Raw genomic sequence first — 16,305 nt, forward strand, 5'->3', positions numbered from 1 at the left:
TTCAGTCATTACAGGTAGCAACTCCAACGTATATTTTTGTTACTTTTTTTTTTAGCGAATTAGTCTGAAGTTTTAATTGTAACTTTGTATTAATGTCCGGATGTTTTATAATCATATTTATTTAATCACAGCCATAGTCTTGGTAACAATCTGCAGAGAATTATGTTGTTAAATGTATAACAACTCGAAGAGAATGGTTTTTTTTTTGTTGCCATTCAAATCTTCAGTTTTTCGTGCGCCTTTTGATCTGACTTTGTTATTCACATTTACAAAAAAATGTAATTTATTGCTATTTTTCTATTTTTGAGCGAATTATTCTCAAGATGCATATATCGAAGATATCCAACTGTCACAACTTGATCAAAACTGAATGGATTTTCAAACGGAGTGTCATTTTGATCATGACTTGACCCTTAATTCATTCTGTATTCAATTTATGTTCATTTAGAAAATTTAATTATTTTCGACCAAGATTCGATTTCGATGGTAAGGGTCCCCCCTTTGAAATTTTGAAAATTCAAAATTTTAAAGGTCAAGTTTCCATTTTTAATCAACTCCTTATATCATAATTAGTATAAAAGAATACTTTAAACTTGATTCTTAGACCTTTCAGTTTTTTGTAAAAAATCATGCCAAATTGGATAAAAAGTTTGACTTGCAAAGTGGTTAAATCCGAAGTCTGACCAATTTCAAACTTGATCAAAACTAAACCGATTTTTAAGCGGAATGTCATTTTAATCATTATTTGGCATTTTAATTCATTCTGCATATAAATTTCATTAAATTCTTAAAAAAAAATATTTTCCTTTAGATTCTACTAGATAATGATTTCGATGATAAGGGTTTGTTTTTTTCACAAATAGAGTGGATATTGCTTCTAAACAAATTAATGTTTCGTTAACCTCGATCTATAATATCGATTGGTAGTAGTTCCATAATTGCTTGATTCAAATCCAAGTTTCACTTTCAATATTATCGATATTAATTATTTTCTCGAGACATTACAAGTGATGATCCTTTTTTGCTGAAGTTATGGAATTTCCAGATAAATCTTGATTTATCTCTACCTACTTCTTTGGCAGACTGTCAATTTGATGGTATTTCATAAACCCGTTAATGAAAGTACTGTTCAATAATTTGTTAAAGTGAAAGTTTTTTGCGTGTTTGGGTGTTTTTGTTGTTATAGTTCATTGTGCAGTCTAATGGAAGAAAATCTTGCTATTAACTATATCGGCTATGTCCGAAAATTGATGATTAAGTAAAAGACCGGCTTGGAGCTTGAGTGCGGGTGTGATGTTTAAGCTTTTATTAAATCAATTGACCAGAACAACACAAGGGGAATGAGAATAGAAAAAATTAAAATATACAATCAACGAATATCGTAACTAATATGCGAAATATGGTAAAAACTGGTTTAAAGCGTCTATTAATACTACAATATGGTTTTATAAGTAAGCAACAATTACAATACATACACTGAGATATGTCTTTTTAAATGGAGGAGCATGTGACTCCCATTAAATGGTCCACATTCGAATATCAATTCTTTTTGTTTTTTTTTTTTGAGTAATAACATTTATAAGAGATTCACAGTTTACGTTTCGGAGAATGTCCCTTCATTCGAGAATAGCTGCCTTATTCTCATCATCACCATCTTTATCTTTATCATCATCTTCATCATCATCATCTTTATCATCATCACAAGTGAAGGCCATTGGTAATATCAGGCGTTGTCATCTACAAAATACGAATTAAGAATACTCTACCGACAAATACTAGATAACAATGCATAATTTGAAAATACGCTGCAATATGTGTGGAAGGGTGGGTGGGTGGTTGGGTGGATGGGTTGGGGGTCGAATTATAGGGAGTGCCATGGCGGTGAGGCTAATAAAAAGTGCCAAGCAACAAAATTGGAATGTTCGCGATGCCCGTTCGCCTTAATTGCCAGCAGCAACATGGCGCAGCAGTAAACCACCGAGCAGGGCAGCCAACAGGGGAAGAATGCTCTGCAGATTACAACTGCTGCCAGCACCGTTGGTATTCGAGCGTACGGCTGCCTGGTCAGGTGCCAGCATAGCCGGGGGTGACTGGCTGGCGGCCATCGGGGCCATCGGAGCCAACGGTGCCAATGGTGCGGGTTCAGCGCCGGGTGCTGCAGGTTGCGGTTGTGGGGCCGGATAGCAGGCAATCTTTTCCACTTCAATCATTTTGGTGCTATCTGCGGGATCCGTTTCGTTGACCTTGGTGGGCACGCAAATGATGCCACCCGGTGGGGGTGGAGGTGGTGCAGCACCTGTGTTATTGGCCATGGCATCTGGCGAGAATGGAGCCAATTGAGCGGGCGGAGCGGCTGGAGCACCAGCGTCAGTTTGAGGTACATTCATTGGGGTCATGGGTGCGCCAGCGGCATTGACGACAGTGGTGCCATCACTTGCATTCACCGGTGCACCATTGTTAATGATTATAATACGATCCTGACCACCTGCAGCTGGAGCAGCGGCAGCTGGAGCAGCAGCCATGGGATGTGATGAGCTGCCGCCTAAGGAAGATGTTAGCACAGATCCCAGCACAGCACCGCCCAATCCTCCAGCCAATAGACCCGTACCTAATTTACAAAAAATTTTCGATTAAACAGGTTGAAATTCAAGAAATGTCCTATGGCCTTACCGAAGCCTGGTCCTGACGAAGATTGCTGGGGTGCTTGGGGATAGTAGGTTGCACCCGGTGGCAAAGCAGAGGCAGATTGATAATAGGTAGCGCCTGGCGGTGGTGCAGCAGCCGGATGATAGCCGCCAGCCGCTGGATAAGAGGAAGCTCCAGCTGGATAATGACCCGGCTGATAGCCGCCTGGCACATGACTGCCAGATGGATAGTAAGTGGCGCCAGGTGGTACTCCGGCATACTGTTGACCATGATTTTGAGTGGCCGTTATGGGCTGATGAATATTGCCACCTGGTGCTGGTGCTGCTCCATAGTTGGGTGCATGATACGATGGTGGTGACTCATGCATGTTGGTGCGAGCGCCGCCAACGGGATTCGAGGCCGAGTAGGCGGGTGGTGGACCCTGTGGCACATTCCAGCCGACGGGCGGATTGTTGTTAGTGTTAGCCGGACGGTTCGGTTGTGAGTTGTAGTTGGGATAGCTCAATTTGGCAACATCGGCGTGGGAGTTGCTGCCACCATTGTTGTGGTTGTTGCTGTAACTGGGCTGCTGAGTCACATGACCCGAATTGCTGCTGGATGATGGTTTGCGCTGGCTACTACCTTGGTTACGGCGTGCATCCACAACACCGATTCCCCCTCCTCCACCACCGAGCGTCAACACCACGGCAAATATGGTGACGACGACAAATGCGCACTTGGAAGCGAAAGCCATCGTCACAGTCACTAAGTTTAACGATTTTCTATATATATATCCGTGTATCTATCTATATATGTATGTACGCTGACAATGACACTGGATATAATAAATTGTGCAAAATAATTATTCGGTTGGGCATCAAATCAAGTGATCAAATAACCTTAATGTTACTTGTCAATATGTGCATGCTAATTACCAAAACTTGTTTCGCTCGCTCAGTCACTCAATCAACAGAATACGATTGTTTATGTACGGTTTATTAACCGAATTTCCGTACCAGTGTACGACACCAAATGCGGTTGGTTTTACAATGCTGTTGTGAAACTCAATTCATTCCAGAGAGGAGAGCAATCCACAACCGAGGGTTGCCCATCCAACAAAAATTTCCGATCTGGCTCGATTTTTTTTACCCAAAAAAATAGGTAAATTTTAGAAAGAAGGCATTCAGAATTTTTTACCTTCTTTCAAATTTTTATTTTTTAGCCAGAACGTGTAAATTTTTCTGAGAATTTTCTCGATTTTTTTTTATATACGTATATTGTTTTTTTAAGAATTACATTTTCCAACTTCTCTTCCAGAAGGCTGACTAATTTCAAACCTTCTTAAAAATGTTTACCTGAATTTTATCTAATTTCGAATTTTATATTATTATCAAATTTATTAATTTTTTATTGTTTTTTTTTTGCATTTTTTAATATGCCATTTTTATCAGTGCTGATCTTAAATGTAGTAGAAGTACTGCCAACTTGTTTTAAACTGAAACTGCTGATTAATGTTGCCAGCTTAGCTATTTTATAGGTAGCTCTGGCTATTTTTAAAGTTCGCTTGCGAGTAAGCTAAGTATTTTCCTCTATGATTTGCTATTAATATGTTTTCTAAAATTCGGCAAACGTGATCAGAAAACCAAATTCAGATGTTTTTCAGCAAGAAACAGCAAATTTTTTTTCTAAAAAAATTGGCTGCACTGGTGTGGAATCACTTTTTTGGCCCGAAACGTTACCACCCAGCATAATTTTTGATATGGGAAATCGTATAATTTGAAAAACAGCTAGAAAATGCATAATATAAATCGCATCTCCGACCCTATAAAGTATATACATTCTTGATATGCATCATTTCAGCATCAAGGTTTTTTGAAACCAAAACATAAAAAACTGGTAACCATTACGAAAGTGATTTACAAAGATTTTCCATAACTGAAAAACGAAAGCTAAAATTCAAACATTAACGGAACTCTAACTGAAACCGATATTTCTTTTGGCTTGATACCCAGCTTTTAAGGGGTCCTTACAGATATATAATAATAATAAAGTGACTAATCAAATGCAGAAAGACTAATGAGAAGAACTAATTTGAGTATATGAAAAAAAAATTGGCCCCCTTCGCCATAAGCTGACTACGCCCTTGCTGGCAAGAAGTATTAGAGTCAAAACAAAACAGTTCCATTAGTTTCTAGAAATTGGATGATAAAGCAGAACATTCTAAGAGCTGCACTTCAAAGCTCTTAAAAACCGGTTTGATTTGTTTCGGTTGCTCTCGGCATACGGAATACGGAATACGACTATACGAATACGTCGAGCGGCTTTGTTCAGTTGCATTTGCAAAGTAGAAGTGAATAGTCAAAAAGCTTTCAATATGAAGTGCATTGTAATACTGTGTTCGCTGCTAGGACTGGTGCTGCTAAGCTGTGGAACGCACGCCGCAGATTGCGACGAGGTCAAGAATCCGGATGACAGTGACTTTAAAAATATCCTTAAGAATCTGGGATGCAAAGTTTCCAATGGCGCCGAACAAGTGGTGGACGCAGCGAAGCCCTACGCCAATAAAATTGTTGATACCGCCAAGGACATTGGCAGTAGCGTTGTGGACCAATACGATGCGCTGAAGCATCGGATCATCGATGACAACCCCACATCCAGCGCTCCAGTAAAAAATGATGCCCCCACCGAACGTGTGCTTTTGGCATCAATTACCCCCGCTTTGCCAGCATAAATTACAAGCCCTTAACCAATTGGTGAGTACCCATACACACATACATAGAAGAATTCTGCTCAATCTGATATCATCAATTATTTTCAATTTATTTCGCAGCGGGTTAAGTCCATAATTGACCATATATCTACAAAGATTCCTGTCTTAATTATAAATTTTTTTTTTGCATCTTTAATTAAAGTATACCCGTTACCTAAAAATAAGTAAAGGGTATATTGTTTATTTTTAAAATTAGTTTAATTTTGAAATTATGTTCACTTGTATTTGTATTTGTGAAATAAAATAAAAGCAATTTAAAGGAAACCAGAAGGTACGGCTGCAATCGAGCGAACACGACTGTGAGACACCCTGGATTTATTCTCTTAAAACACAAATTATTCTGAAAGTTAAATAATGTCTAAACACAATCTAAAATGTTTAAACGCACATACATATGTACCCAGACACTTTACGTATACATTAACAAGTTAAAATGTAGTCACACGCAACCAAACACGCTGCAAATTTTGTATGTTGCAGCCAGGCACCGTAACGACTATAATTTTTTAAATATAAATTATAGTTTTTGAATTGTGGCACATGTGATATAAAGGTATATTCAGAATTTGTTCTGAAAGCTTCATTCGATTGGATAATAAGCTCGGAAGTCATTCAAAATAACAATTTTGTACATCGCTTTTGACAAACCTAAACTAATAATTAATGATTAGATAATTATTTATTTAATGCAGATAAATTGCTGGAAACACGAAAAGTTGTACATGATAAGAAGAGATAAAATGGAAGAAGGGGGTGGATGATAAAAAAAAATCAAAGAATTCGTAGATAAAACTTACTTTTGTGCAAGCAACTAATGTTTAAGAGGCGTAGTAAAGTAGTTTTCATATTTTAATTCGCGCTATAGTTACATTTACTCGAATTCTCAAACAGCTGTTCGGTGTTTCTGCCAGCTGTTTCCGAATCGAATACAAGAATCAATGGAATTCGGGAATCCCATCAGTGCTGTCAACTTATTAGAGGAAGAATAGCTCTAAATTAGTTTTTGCACAGTTTTAGAAAAAAATACGAATTAGCAAACAAAGCTGAAAATATATTTTAAGTAGCCAGATTTGCAATTTTCAAATTTTTCTTGCAATCGATCTTTGAAAATAGTCAGAGCTAGCCAAGTTTGCAACAGTGAATCCCAGTATTAATTATAACAAGTTGGCAGCACTAGTAGCTGCTTCGATGGATATCGAGGTGAATATGACTGGTATATCGACTATCGATAAACATCAACAATCTAGCCGGCAACGGCAATAAATTTGCATTCGACAATATTTTGATATATATATTTTTACCCAGAAGTGCTTTTGTTTGTTTACAACTGCGATCATATAACTGTGTACGATCGGACATTAGCCGTAATTAACAGAAGTGATAGCTTCTAGAGCACGCAACGGCACTGGCGAAGGGGGAGGGGCTATAAACGTGGGAGTACGTGGCAATAATGACGATGATGTTGCCGTGAATGGAATACAATTAAATTTAAAGCTGATTTCAATAATTGCAGTTGAAAAGCGTCGAACTTTGACAAAATGTCAGCCACGCTACGTTACCGCGGCGATAAGAGTAATTTGCTCGAGTTCGCCAAAAATCTGGATGCGTTCAAAAAGGTGCCGGAGAAGTACACAGAGACGACGGAGATTGGCGGCACACGTGAGCATGATGACGATTCCATTTGGATAGTCCATTTCATTATTGTTTAGAATAATAATTGTATTGTGTTACAGTTTCTCTGCTGAGCCGCCTGCTGATCGTTTATCTGGTCTATACGGAACTGCGTTATTATTGGCATGAAACGGATATTATTTACCAGTTTCAGCCAGATATGGCACTGGATGAGCAAGTGCAGATGCATGTGGACATCACTGTGGCAATGCCATGTGCCTCGCTGTCCGGCGTTGATCTCATGGATGAGACGCAACAGGATGTCTTTGCCTATGGCACACTACAGCGCGAGGGTGTCTGGTGGCAAATGTCGGATGCGGATCGTCGTCAATTTCAATCGATGCAGATAACCAATCACTATTTGCGTGAGGAATACCATTCCGTCGCTGATATACTCTTCAAGGATATTCTACGTGAACGCCATGATACGCATACGCTGAAACCGGAGAGCGAAACGCATACCGTTGCGGCTGCTCCACCGCCACCAGGTGCACTGCAGCAACATCCGCAGCAGTTGCATGAATTGCCACAACCGGAGACCAAGTTCGATGCATGTCGCTTGCACGGCACGCTGGGCATCAACAAGGTTGCCGGCGTATTGCATTTGGTGGGTGGTGCACAGCCAGTGGTTGGACTGTTTGAGGATCATTGGATGATTGAGTTTCGTCGCATGCCCGCCAACTTTACACATCGTATTAACCGGCTCAGTTTTGGGCAATACTCGCGTCGCATCGTACAGCCGCTGGAGGGTGACGAGAGAATCATCAACGAGGAGGCCACCACAGTGCAATACTTTATCAAGGTGGTGCCCACAGAAATCCAGCATACGTTTAGCACAATCAGCACATTCCAATACGCCGTTACGGAGAACGTGCGCAAGCTGGGCAAGTTGCATATGCAGATGCAGTGCATCCATAAAGATATGTATCTGAATTAACCCTTCATTTTTTTATATATACAGACTCGGAACGCAACTCATATGGATCGCCGGGCATCTATTTTAAGTACGACTGGTCCGCATTGAAGATAGTTGTAAGCCACGATCGCGATTATTTGGTGACCTTTATCATACGTCTTTGCTCCATCATATCGGGCATTATTGTTATTTCTGGCGCCGCTAATGCGCTGCTTCTGACGGTTCAACGCTGCCTGCTGCGCACCTTTGCACCGCAGCTTTACCAGCGTCAGCTCTATGCCTCTTCAAATGTGTCTGCACCGACGGTTAGCGTTGCCGTCCCTGTTGCGGCGCCTATAATGCCGGCAGTGCCCGTTAATGAGCTGCTACACACTGCCAATCTGATGGCCAAAGTGGATATATCGGCGTATTTGCCGACTGCACCGCCAAAGTCTGATAAATAGCGCTGGCTCTTGGCCACAGATGGCTCACAAGTGGCCACCACCAAATGGCTATCAAGTACAAAGCGTAATCTCAGTTAAATCAATGTCGAATTCTTTATACGAGTATGTATACATACATACATATACATGTATCTTTATTTCTTTAGTTTCCTCCTGTCACTATGTATTCATAATTATTATTAAGCCAAAACAAAATTATAAAAAATGAACACAAACCCCACTTGTACATACATAAATATATATATAAATGTTATACGAAATGCAATGCAAAAAAAAAAAGCAATATTGAAAACAATGTCATCACAGTTCGCGTCCTAGAATGCCCGTGTCCAGGTTGTTCCAGTCGCGGGCTCCAGATCGACGATAGCCAAACATGCTCTTTAATATTTCCAAACCCGAGTCGACCGTCGTCCGTACGTCATGCTCACTGCCCAGCTTTGGATTAATCTCGACCAGATCCATACCCTGCACACGTTTCGTATCACGCAGCGCCTCCACAATGCTGATTCCCTCCCGCAGCGTGAGGCCTCCGCGCACCGCTGTTCCCGTGCTGGGCGCCACATGGCTGTCCAGAGCGTCGATGTCAAAGCTCACGTGAATCTTATTCAATGGGTTCAACGCGTCCAGTGTCATCTCTATGATCTTCGGCACACCAACGCGATCGACTGACTGTAAGAGGAAGAAAGTTTTAGAAAAGGCCGCTCGACCATGAGATACCCTCAATATCTAGTAGAATCTAAGGAAAAATATTTTTTTTTAAGAATTTAATAAAATTTAAATGCAGAATAAATTAAAATGGCAAATATTTATTAAAATTACATTCCGCTTTATAATCGGTTCAGTTTTAATCAAGTTATGACAGCTTGAAGTTGTTCAGACTTCGGAGTTAACCACTTTACAAGACAAAATTTTTATCCAATTTGGAAGTATTTTTAACAAAAAAATTAAAGGTCTCAGAATCAAGTTTAAAGAATTCTTTTATACTAATTATGATTTAAGGAGTTGATTAAAAGTGAAAACTTGAAATTTAAAATTTTGAATTTTCGAAATTTCAAAGGGGGAACCCTTAGCATCGAAATCATTATCTAGTAGAATCTAGAGAAAAATATTTTTTTTAAGAATTTAATAAAATTTATATGCAGAATGAATTAAAATGCCAAATAATGATTAAAATGACATTCCGCTTAAAAATCGGTTTAGTTTTGATCAAGTTATGACAGTTTGAAGTTGGTCAAACTGCGGACTTAGCCACTTTACAAGTCCAAATTTATTTTCAATTTCACATGATTTTTTGCAAAAAAATGAAACGTCTCAAAATCAAGTTTAAAGTGTTGTTTTATACTAATTACGATATAAGAAGTTGCTTAAAAGTGAAAACTTGAGTTTTAAAATTTTGAATTTTCGAAATTTCAAAGGGGGGACCCTTAGCATCGAAATCATTATCTAGTAGAATCTAGAGAAAAATATTTTTTTTTTAAGAATTTAATAAAGTTCATATGCAGAATGAATTAAAATGCCAAATAATGATTAAAATGACATTCCATGATCAAAATCTATTCAGTTTTGGTCAAGTTATGACAACTCTTTAACCTAGGAACTTTACCACAACCGAACAGGTACAAGCGTTTCGGTATTTGGTTCTTGACAGAGAATTTTCATTCGGTTACGGTTTCAGTTGCGGTACCAAAAATGAAACGGTTAGTTTCGGTTAACGGTTCCGGTGTTATTCCCTGATATTTACATATATTCTAACTCAGTATGCCAAGACGAATTTCTATAAATTTATCTCAAGATTTTTATCAACAATTTTTTTTTTGTGTTAAAATATATTTATCGTTGGAGTTGTAAAATACATAACTCAAAATTAATCATTATTTTGTGAGTTAATCAATAAAAATTAAAATTAACGTTATTTAGTGTTTTTTTTTATTATGAAACTTATAATGATAGCAGTCCCTATACAGTGTTTTGCTCGTCATCATTTGGTACGATTCTACCTGAACTTATTTATTAGTTTTGAATGTGGCTGTGTCAAATTTTAAAAACACGGTAATATTGTTATATTGTTATGGAGGGAACGGTTCAATCACCAGACCTTGATTCAATCGAGCATCTATTTTTAGATATTTCGCTTTTATTGGTCAGATTTAGCTCTATTTATTTTAAACAGAAAGTCAAGTAATTATTTGACAAAAAAAAATATTTTGTAATATACTTTGTAAGGACAAAACAGCGGACTAACAACATTGGACTAAAAATATCGTAAATAAAACATTTGAAGCGAAAGCTTGCGATGTACATAACTGTATTTATAACTGTATTTAAAGCTTGAAAGCTTGTGAGCGAATGGCGAATGGCTTGATTATTTAAAGCTCAAGTGTTTATCGCCCGTGGCGGCCATTATTGAAAATTGGTACAGCCAACGAACATTTTGTATGCCGAACTCTAAATGCTCTGTGTTGAGTGTATGTGTGTTGTGTACAATGTACATAAGTACATATATTGTGCGGCCCGTCCCCCGTCCCCCCTACAAACATATTTCGATCGAACTAATGAGCTATAATAAATTTGCAGCTCAGAACCATTAAACCATTTTTCAACAGACGTCGATTTTGCACGAGCCATAAATAATGGCAGGCAACAAGGACGCCACGCCGGATGCCAGGATGCGAATGAGGCGGATGTGGCTGAGCACGTTGCAAGTTGCAACCACCGTGCGAGCGACCGAGCGATCGGAAGTTGAAAGTGAGCGTAATGTAACAATAAGTCGCCCGACTGGATGCGAGGGGAGTGGATAGGAGGGGTGGTGAGAGGAGAGAGGCTGGCTAGGGAGTGTCCTGTAACTTTGGCAGCAACTACAGAAGGGTGCAACTATTTCGATTCGATTTCTCAGCCCCGACACGACCAAGCGCAACCCCTATAAATGCCAAGCTTACATTTACAGCACACACACACACACATACACACATACATATGTATGCAAGTGTGTGTGTGTGTAGCGTGTGTAATTTTGTTGAGGCTGTCACGCACGATCGTTATTTGATCCCTGCTACAGAAACCGGAATTTTACAATTTTTACAACTGCCATACGAGAAGCGGCACAAGGATCGAGACAAGGATACAACATTCTATGTATCTGTATGTATGTGTGATCGCCTATTCTACAATACTTACATCCATGGCATAGTAGCGTATTCCGAATTTGTTCAATATGAACGCCTCGTAGGGGTCAATGTCCCGCAGACCAATGTAAACCAACTGATCCTTTGGCAAACTGAAATGAGTCATAGAACACACAAGTAATAATAATCAGTTCATGGTTTGTTCAGCCAGCATATGTGGATCGCTTGAAACCCCACAAGCGTTCTTATTAGGGTTACAAACTGGTTCTCAGCCGAACCTTAATATTTATTTAACACGCGAACCCGAACCAAACTCCTTTTTTTATCAAAAAATATAGGTTCAGCTCGTCTTAAAATAAGAGTTACATTAAATTTGTGTCTTATGTTTATTATTAAGATATTATTAAATCATAATTATAATTTAGATTCCTTCAAAATATGTTCAGACTCTTCCATAAATAATGTGTTCGGTTGAAAAAACGCTTATTTACTTTTAGAGTGTCATAACTAAAAAAAAAACACGAATTTCAAGAAAATGTTGGAATTAAGTAGCTACCATCTTGCGCACAAAGAGTACACCAGATATAAATATGAAATTTGAACACAGTATACTTAAAGAGAATATAACATATATTTCTGCATTATTAACTCAAATCGTACATATAGTATAAGCAAAATGAGTATTCCTGGGATAAGGTTCGAAATTATACATTGAAATTAGTCTGTCAACCAAAAAGAAATCTTTCTCTTTGTTTTAAATCAAACCGAAAGACATTTTGGTTCCGGTTTCAGTTCCGGTACGTCCCGAACTAACTATATCGGTATTGTCCTTTCGGTTCCGGTTTTAATCATTTTAAAATGATTAAAAAATAAAAATCAAAAATGAATGATAAATTTCGGTTTCGGAAAAAGAACTTAAACGGTTAATTTCGGTAAACGGTTCTGGTGTCAGTTCCGGTAAAATTCCCTGGATTGAACCACCGTTCCCAACCTTTATGGAAATATTCGAATTTCGTAGACTTGGTTGATACTGAGGTTATGTTTAATATGTTTGCTTGATTTAAAGTAATATAGAAAGGAATATAATGATCAGCTGCGTGCTATTTTCACTCAGTTGACAAAGGATCCTGATTAGTAGGCCAGGTGGCATTTTATTTTCGGTTCACACAACCCCGCTTACAACATGCCCAAAGGCAATGGGACTCTATTTTGAGCAGTCAACTGTGCCAACTGGTTACTGGAATTGGAACTGGAACTGGATCCGCCTCGAAAGCGGAGAAATTGACAATTTCGGAACAAATACTCGTATTGTAAGCGAAAAGGAAAACGGCAACAGCAACAACTACAACAACAAAAATAGCAACTGCAACGGAAACACATGCCACAATTAAAATGGCATGCAGCATATCCTGCGCCCCTATTTTTCTCTTTTTCTCCCTTGCTCGCACTTTCGCCAGTTCTTTCCCTCTTGATCAGTTTTCAGCGTTCTCGGTGTCTTATGGTAATTTTTATGATTATTATTATTATTAGTTTCGGGAAAAACTGCATCTGTCGACTGCGTTGTGCAGCGAGACGTGCAAAGTTAAAAGCGCCCTAAGGACCATTATGTTAATGTAAATTCGGGTCCTTTTTTATTGACCCTGTAATGAAAAAGTACAAAGGGTCTTGTAAGTTTTCCAAAAACGATATATTGTTATACAGTTGGAGGCATCTATGAGCCCATACTGTATATATTTTTAATCAGCATCTACAGTCGAGTCGATAAAGCCATGTTTTTATGACTTTTTTTCAGAGAGTATAAGAGCCAGTAAGTGACAAATACTGCGCAAATCCAAAAAAAAATCCTGATAAGAATCGAAAATGCTTTGGGAAGCATGCGAAGTGCTCTTTATAAAGAAAAACAGAAACGTCCAAGGAATTTTTTGTAATATACACAGGGTCTCGCACAGTCGAGTTTGTTCGACTTCCAACAAGTTTTTTTTTCGATTTATGCAGCGATGTCGCCTTAAAGCAATTGAAATAGGGGAAATAGGGGGTTGATGAGATATGCACTTGGACCAGTTTGGCCAGCCTGATCCTGATCATGCTCCTGTTCCTGTTCCTAGCTATCTCCTTGCTGAGATATTGGTGCAGTGCCTGCAGCGACGGCAGCAATTGTTGTTGTTGCTGTTGTTGTAGTTGTTGATTTTTTTAGTTTTTGTTTATTCAAAATACACACAAAGCGTAAATCGTGAAAGTAAAGGGTGCGGCCACTTGGTCCAACCCCCAAATTGTTTTTATGGTTGTTATTGTAATCCTGTGTTGGCTGCTTTTTAATCCAGCTTTGTTGTAATGCGGCCAAGGTGCTGGCACAATGCGTTTTGTTTTTGCCAGAGCCAAAGGATTAGACATGCTCCCGTGACCGTGGTTGTGCCTGTGCCTGCAGCCGTTTCCCCTTCCATACCCATTCCATGCACATTTTTATTCCCAGTTTCAACCTCGAAACTGTAAAATCATGTAATATGACGATAAATGTGTTGCATACTGTGTGGAGCCGGCAGAGCAATAGATAGTGAGAGAGGGGGGGATCAAGAACAAGACCAAGTCCAAGCACGTGGCCAGCCCACACAGATACATACACACACATACACATGCACACAATGTTAGGAGCGTGCGTCAGCAAAACAGAAGTTGGCACTAATTAATTATTATCAGCAATAGTTATCGCCATGCGAATACATAAAGACACATATTTTTTATATGCATACACATTTAGCCAAGAAGGTCTTTTGACAATATATTTTATTTCTTATTTCATTGTTTTTGTATATGGTTCTTAGAACAAGTTAGAAAAAAGAAAAATATTTTTCATTGAATTTTTATGTATGTGAATTTTTATTTTGTCAAAACAATTTCTGAACTAACTGTGTGTAAGTGTAGGATCTGACAATGCGCTGAGCTTTTCGCTCGCTCCTTTTTTTTGTTAGCAAAAGTAGAACCTCACCGCACCCTAAGCACTATCAGGAGCAACATTCGAAAGTTCGACAGTCATAAGCATATGAATGAACATACACACATACATAAATTTATATACATACGCATACATTCAGACATGCTTAAATTATGCTTATCTTGCAAAGGACCAAGCACTTGCGAGTCGCCGATCTGTCTCGTCTGGCCACCCCCTTGAATTGCACAGTGGTGCAAATGATGTTGCTACCGCAGAATTATTCTAATATTCTGATTTTAATATCAGCTGTTATTTTTTTTGTTGTTTTTCTTTATTATTGAAGCCTATAAAATTATTCAATTCACAAATTTCTAACTTCTTTAAAAGTCTGACATAAAATAATTATTTTTTACTATTACTTTTTTCCTTTCAATTATAGATGGTAAAATCTTAAGAAGTTTGAAATTTATGTGATTACTCCGCCCTGTTTTTTTCTGACGAACCGAGTCTTTATTTAAGAAAGGGTTTGACAATTAAATAAAATGTTGTACTTATTGCTTTTGTACTTTTTATCCGCGCTAGGAACTTTGTGAGAACCACTGTAGATTGGTGTGACCGTCTGGCAGCCCAAATCTCGAAATATCCTAAAACCACCCCAGTAAAAAGTTGAGTTACATTTTTATGTTTTTGCAAATAACAACAACAACAAAAACAACAGTAACTACAATAACAATGTGTTCACTGCGTGTAAATTGGAACAGACAGGCGGCGGTGGCGGCACATTTGTAATGCCGGGCCGTAAAAATCAGCACATGGAAACCGGTGGGCAGCAAATAACAGGAAGTATACACACACACATACATATGCATAGGGAATACAAGCGCAATTAAGCACACGCACGCACGCATGCCAAAAACCCTGCCCAAGTCCATAGCACGCACAAGGCAAGAGCCTGGGTTGGCTTCGTTCGCTGGGTTGCATATAGGGGGTGTATATCAGCACTGAAACAACCCCGGCGTTGGTGGTTGCAGTGCAAAAAAAAGAAATACACTCGCACAACTCAAACAACAAAACAGCCCTCGTGCTTTGCAAGGATAATACTCATACATACGAATGTACATACACGCATACGAGTATGGTTGCAAAGAAAGGAAGAGAGCGAGAGAGAGAGAGAAGAGCGCGGCAGGCTCAACGCCAACATGTTGAGAGCATCATACTCGTAAAACGGTTGTCGACCTTATTTCTATCTTTGTATGTATGTGATCCAAACTGCATTATTAATTTAATATTGTTTTTCCATTTTACCAAAACTTATTTTAAATTTAAATTCGAATAACATTTTGCCATTCACTTGACGATCATGTTTGCAACTTTCTGGCAACACTTTCTGACTTTCATTAGTTTTTGCGATGGGGGGGGAGGGCGTGTGTTTGATCGCTAGCTGCATGACAGACTTGCTTTTTAGCCGATACAAACAAACATACGCACATATGTACGTATATTTGTATATTCATAATATATAATTTATATAGTGTAATATATGTTTATATGTATATTATACATACAAGTATGTATTTATGTTTGTATTTCCAGGCTACTATAATGGCAGCTCCACTTTCTGCCATTTTGTATTTAATAAATAATAAATGTATCTTTTATTAAGCTAGCAATACTTTTATAGCGCGCTTAAATTTAAATTGTACATCAAGTCTGCGTTCGGCGAAATAAATATTAATAATTGTCCATTTTTGTTAACCAGCGGGCGGTCTTAGCCGAGTTTGTGCTCAAAAGAAGAATCCCGAGTTTGTGCTCAAAAGAAGAATCCCTAT

General features: G+C 38.5%; 4 protein-coding genes across 5 annotated transcripts in view; 2 read left to right on the top strand and 2 right to left on the bottom strand.

The window, feature by feature from the left end:
* Positions 1-16,305, bottom strand: part of LOC117794302 (arginase-1) — a 41,081-nt gene that overhangs the window by 7,210 nt on the left and 17,566 nt on the right. Inside the window, exons 4-5 of the mRNA XM_034634908.1 lie at positions 11,600-11,699; positions 8,657-9,094 (exon numbers count right to left, since the gene is read on the bottom strand). Coding sequence (XP_034490799.1) covers positions 8,726-9,094; positions 11,600-11,699 — 469 coding nt within the window. The 3' untranslated portion in view covers positions 8,657-8,725. The remainder of the gene's footprint in view (positions 1-8,656; positions 9,095-11,599; positions 11,700-16,305) is intronic.
* On the bottom strand, positions 1,272-3,683 carry LOC117794298 (nascent polypeptide-associated complex subunit alpha, muscle-specific form). The gene is made up of 3 exons (XM_034634903.1): positions 3,561-3,683; positions 2,671-3,460; positions 1,272-2,608 (listed from the first exon to the last, which is right to left on the bottom strand). Exons 2-3 carry the CDS (start codon positions 3,377-3,379, stop codon positions 1,941-1,943), a joined length of 1,377 nt encoding a protein of 458 aa, XP_034490794.1. The 5' UTR covers positions 3,380-3,460; positions 3,561-3,683; the 3' UTR covers positions 1,272-1,940.
* Positions 4,952-6,004, top strand: LOC117794312. Its single transcript, XM_034634920.1, has 2 exons — positions 4,952-5,378; positions 5,456-6,004. Exon 1 carries the CDS (start codon positions 5,000-5,002, stop codon positions 5,354-5,356), a length of 357 nt encoding a protein of 118 aa, XP_034490811.1. The 5' UTR covers positions 4,952-4,999; the 3' UTR covers positions 5,357-5,378; positions 5,456-6,004.
* On the top strand, positions 6,580-8,650 carry LOC117794299 (endoplasmic reticulum-Golgi intermediate compartment protein 2). Of its 2 annotated transcripts, XM_034634905.1 has the most exons (5): positions 6,580-6,595; positions 6,701-6,832; positions 6,909-7,054; positions 7,129-7,950; positions 8,028-8,650. In XM_034634905.1, exons 3-5 carry the CDS (start codon positions 6,934-6,936, stop codon positions 8,423-8,425), a joined length of 1,341 nt encoding a protein of 446 aa, XP_034490796.1. In that variant the 5' UTR covers positions 6,580-6,595; positions 6,701-6,832; positions 6,909-6,933; the 3' UTR covers positions 8,426-8,650. The 2 variants fall into 2 exon arrangements, with proteins under 2 accessions (XP_034490796.1, XP_034490795.1); XM_034634904.1 differs by lacking the exon at positions 6,580-6,595 and having other exon boundaries at positions 6,629-6,832.

The sequence above is a fragment of the Drosophila innubila genome, chromosome X (genome assembly GCF_004354385.1).
Source record: "Drosophila innubila isolate TH190305 chromosome X, UK_Dinn_1.0, whole genome shotgun sequence".
Classification (NCBI taxonomy): Eukaryota; Metazoa; Arthropoda; class Insecta; order Diptera; family Drosophilidae; genus Drosophila; species Drosophila innubila.

Excerpts from the sequence above, each read along its gene's own strand:
- LOC117794298 (XM_034634903.1), bottom strand. The coding sequence starts at position 3,379 with ATGGCTTTCGCTTCCAAGTGCGCATTTGTCGTCGTCACCATATTTGCC. Across the intron at positions 2,609-2,670 it reads TTCGTCAGGACCAGGCTTCG|GTACGGGTCTATTGGCTGGA; the intron begins GTAAGGCCATAG and ends TTTGTAAATTAG.
- LOC117794312 (XM_034634920.1), top strand. The coding sequence starts at position 5,000 with ATGAAGTGCATTGTAATACTGTGTTCGCTGCTAGGACTGGTGCTGCTA.
- LOC117794299 (XM_034634905.1), top strand. The coding sequence starts at position 6,934 with ATGTCAGCCACGCTACGTTACCGCGGCGATAAGAGTAATTTGCTCGAG. Across the intron at positions 7,055-7,128 it reads GACGGAGATTGGCGGCACAC|TTTCTCTGCTGAGCCGCCTG; the intron begins GTGAGCATGATG and ends ATTGTGTTACAG. Across the intron at positions 7,951-8,027 it reads GGAGAACGTGCGCAAGCTGG|ACTCGGAACGCAACTCATAT; the intron begins GCAAGTTGCATA and ends TTATATATACAG.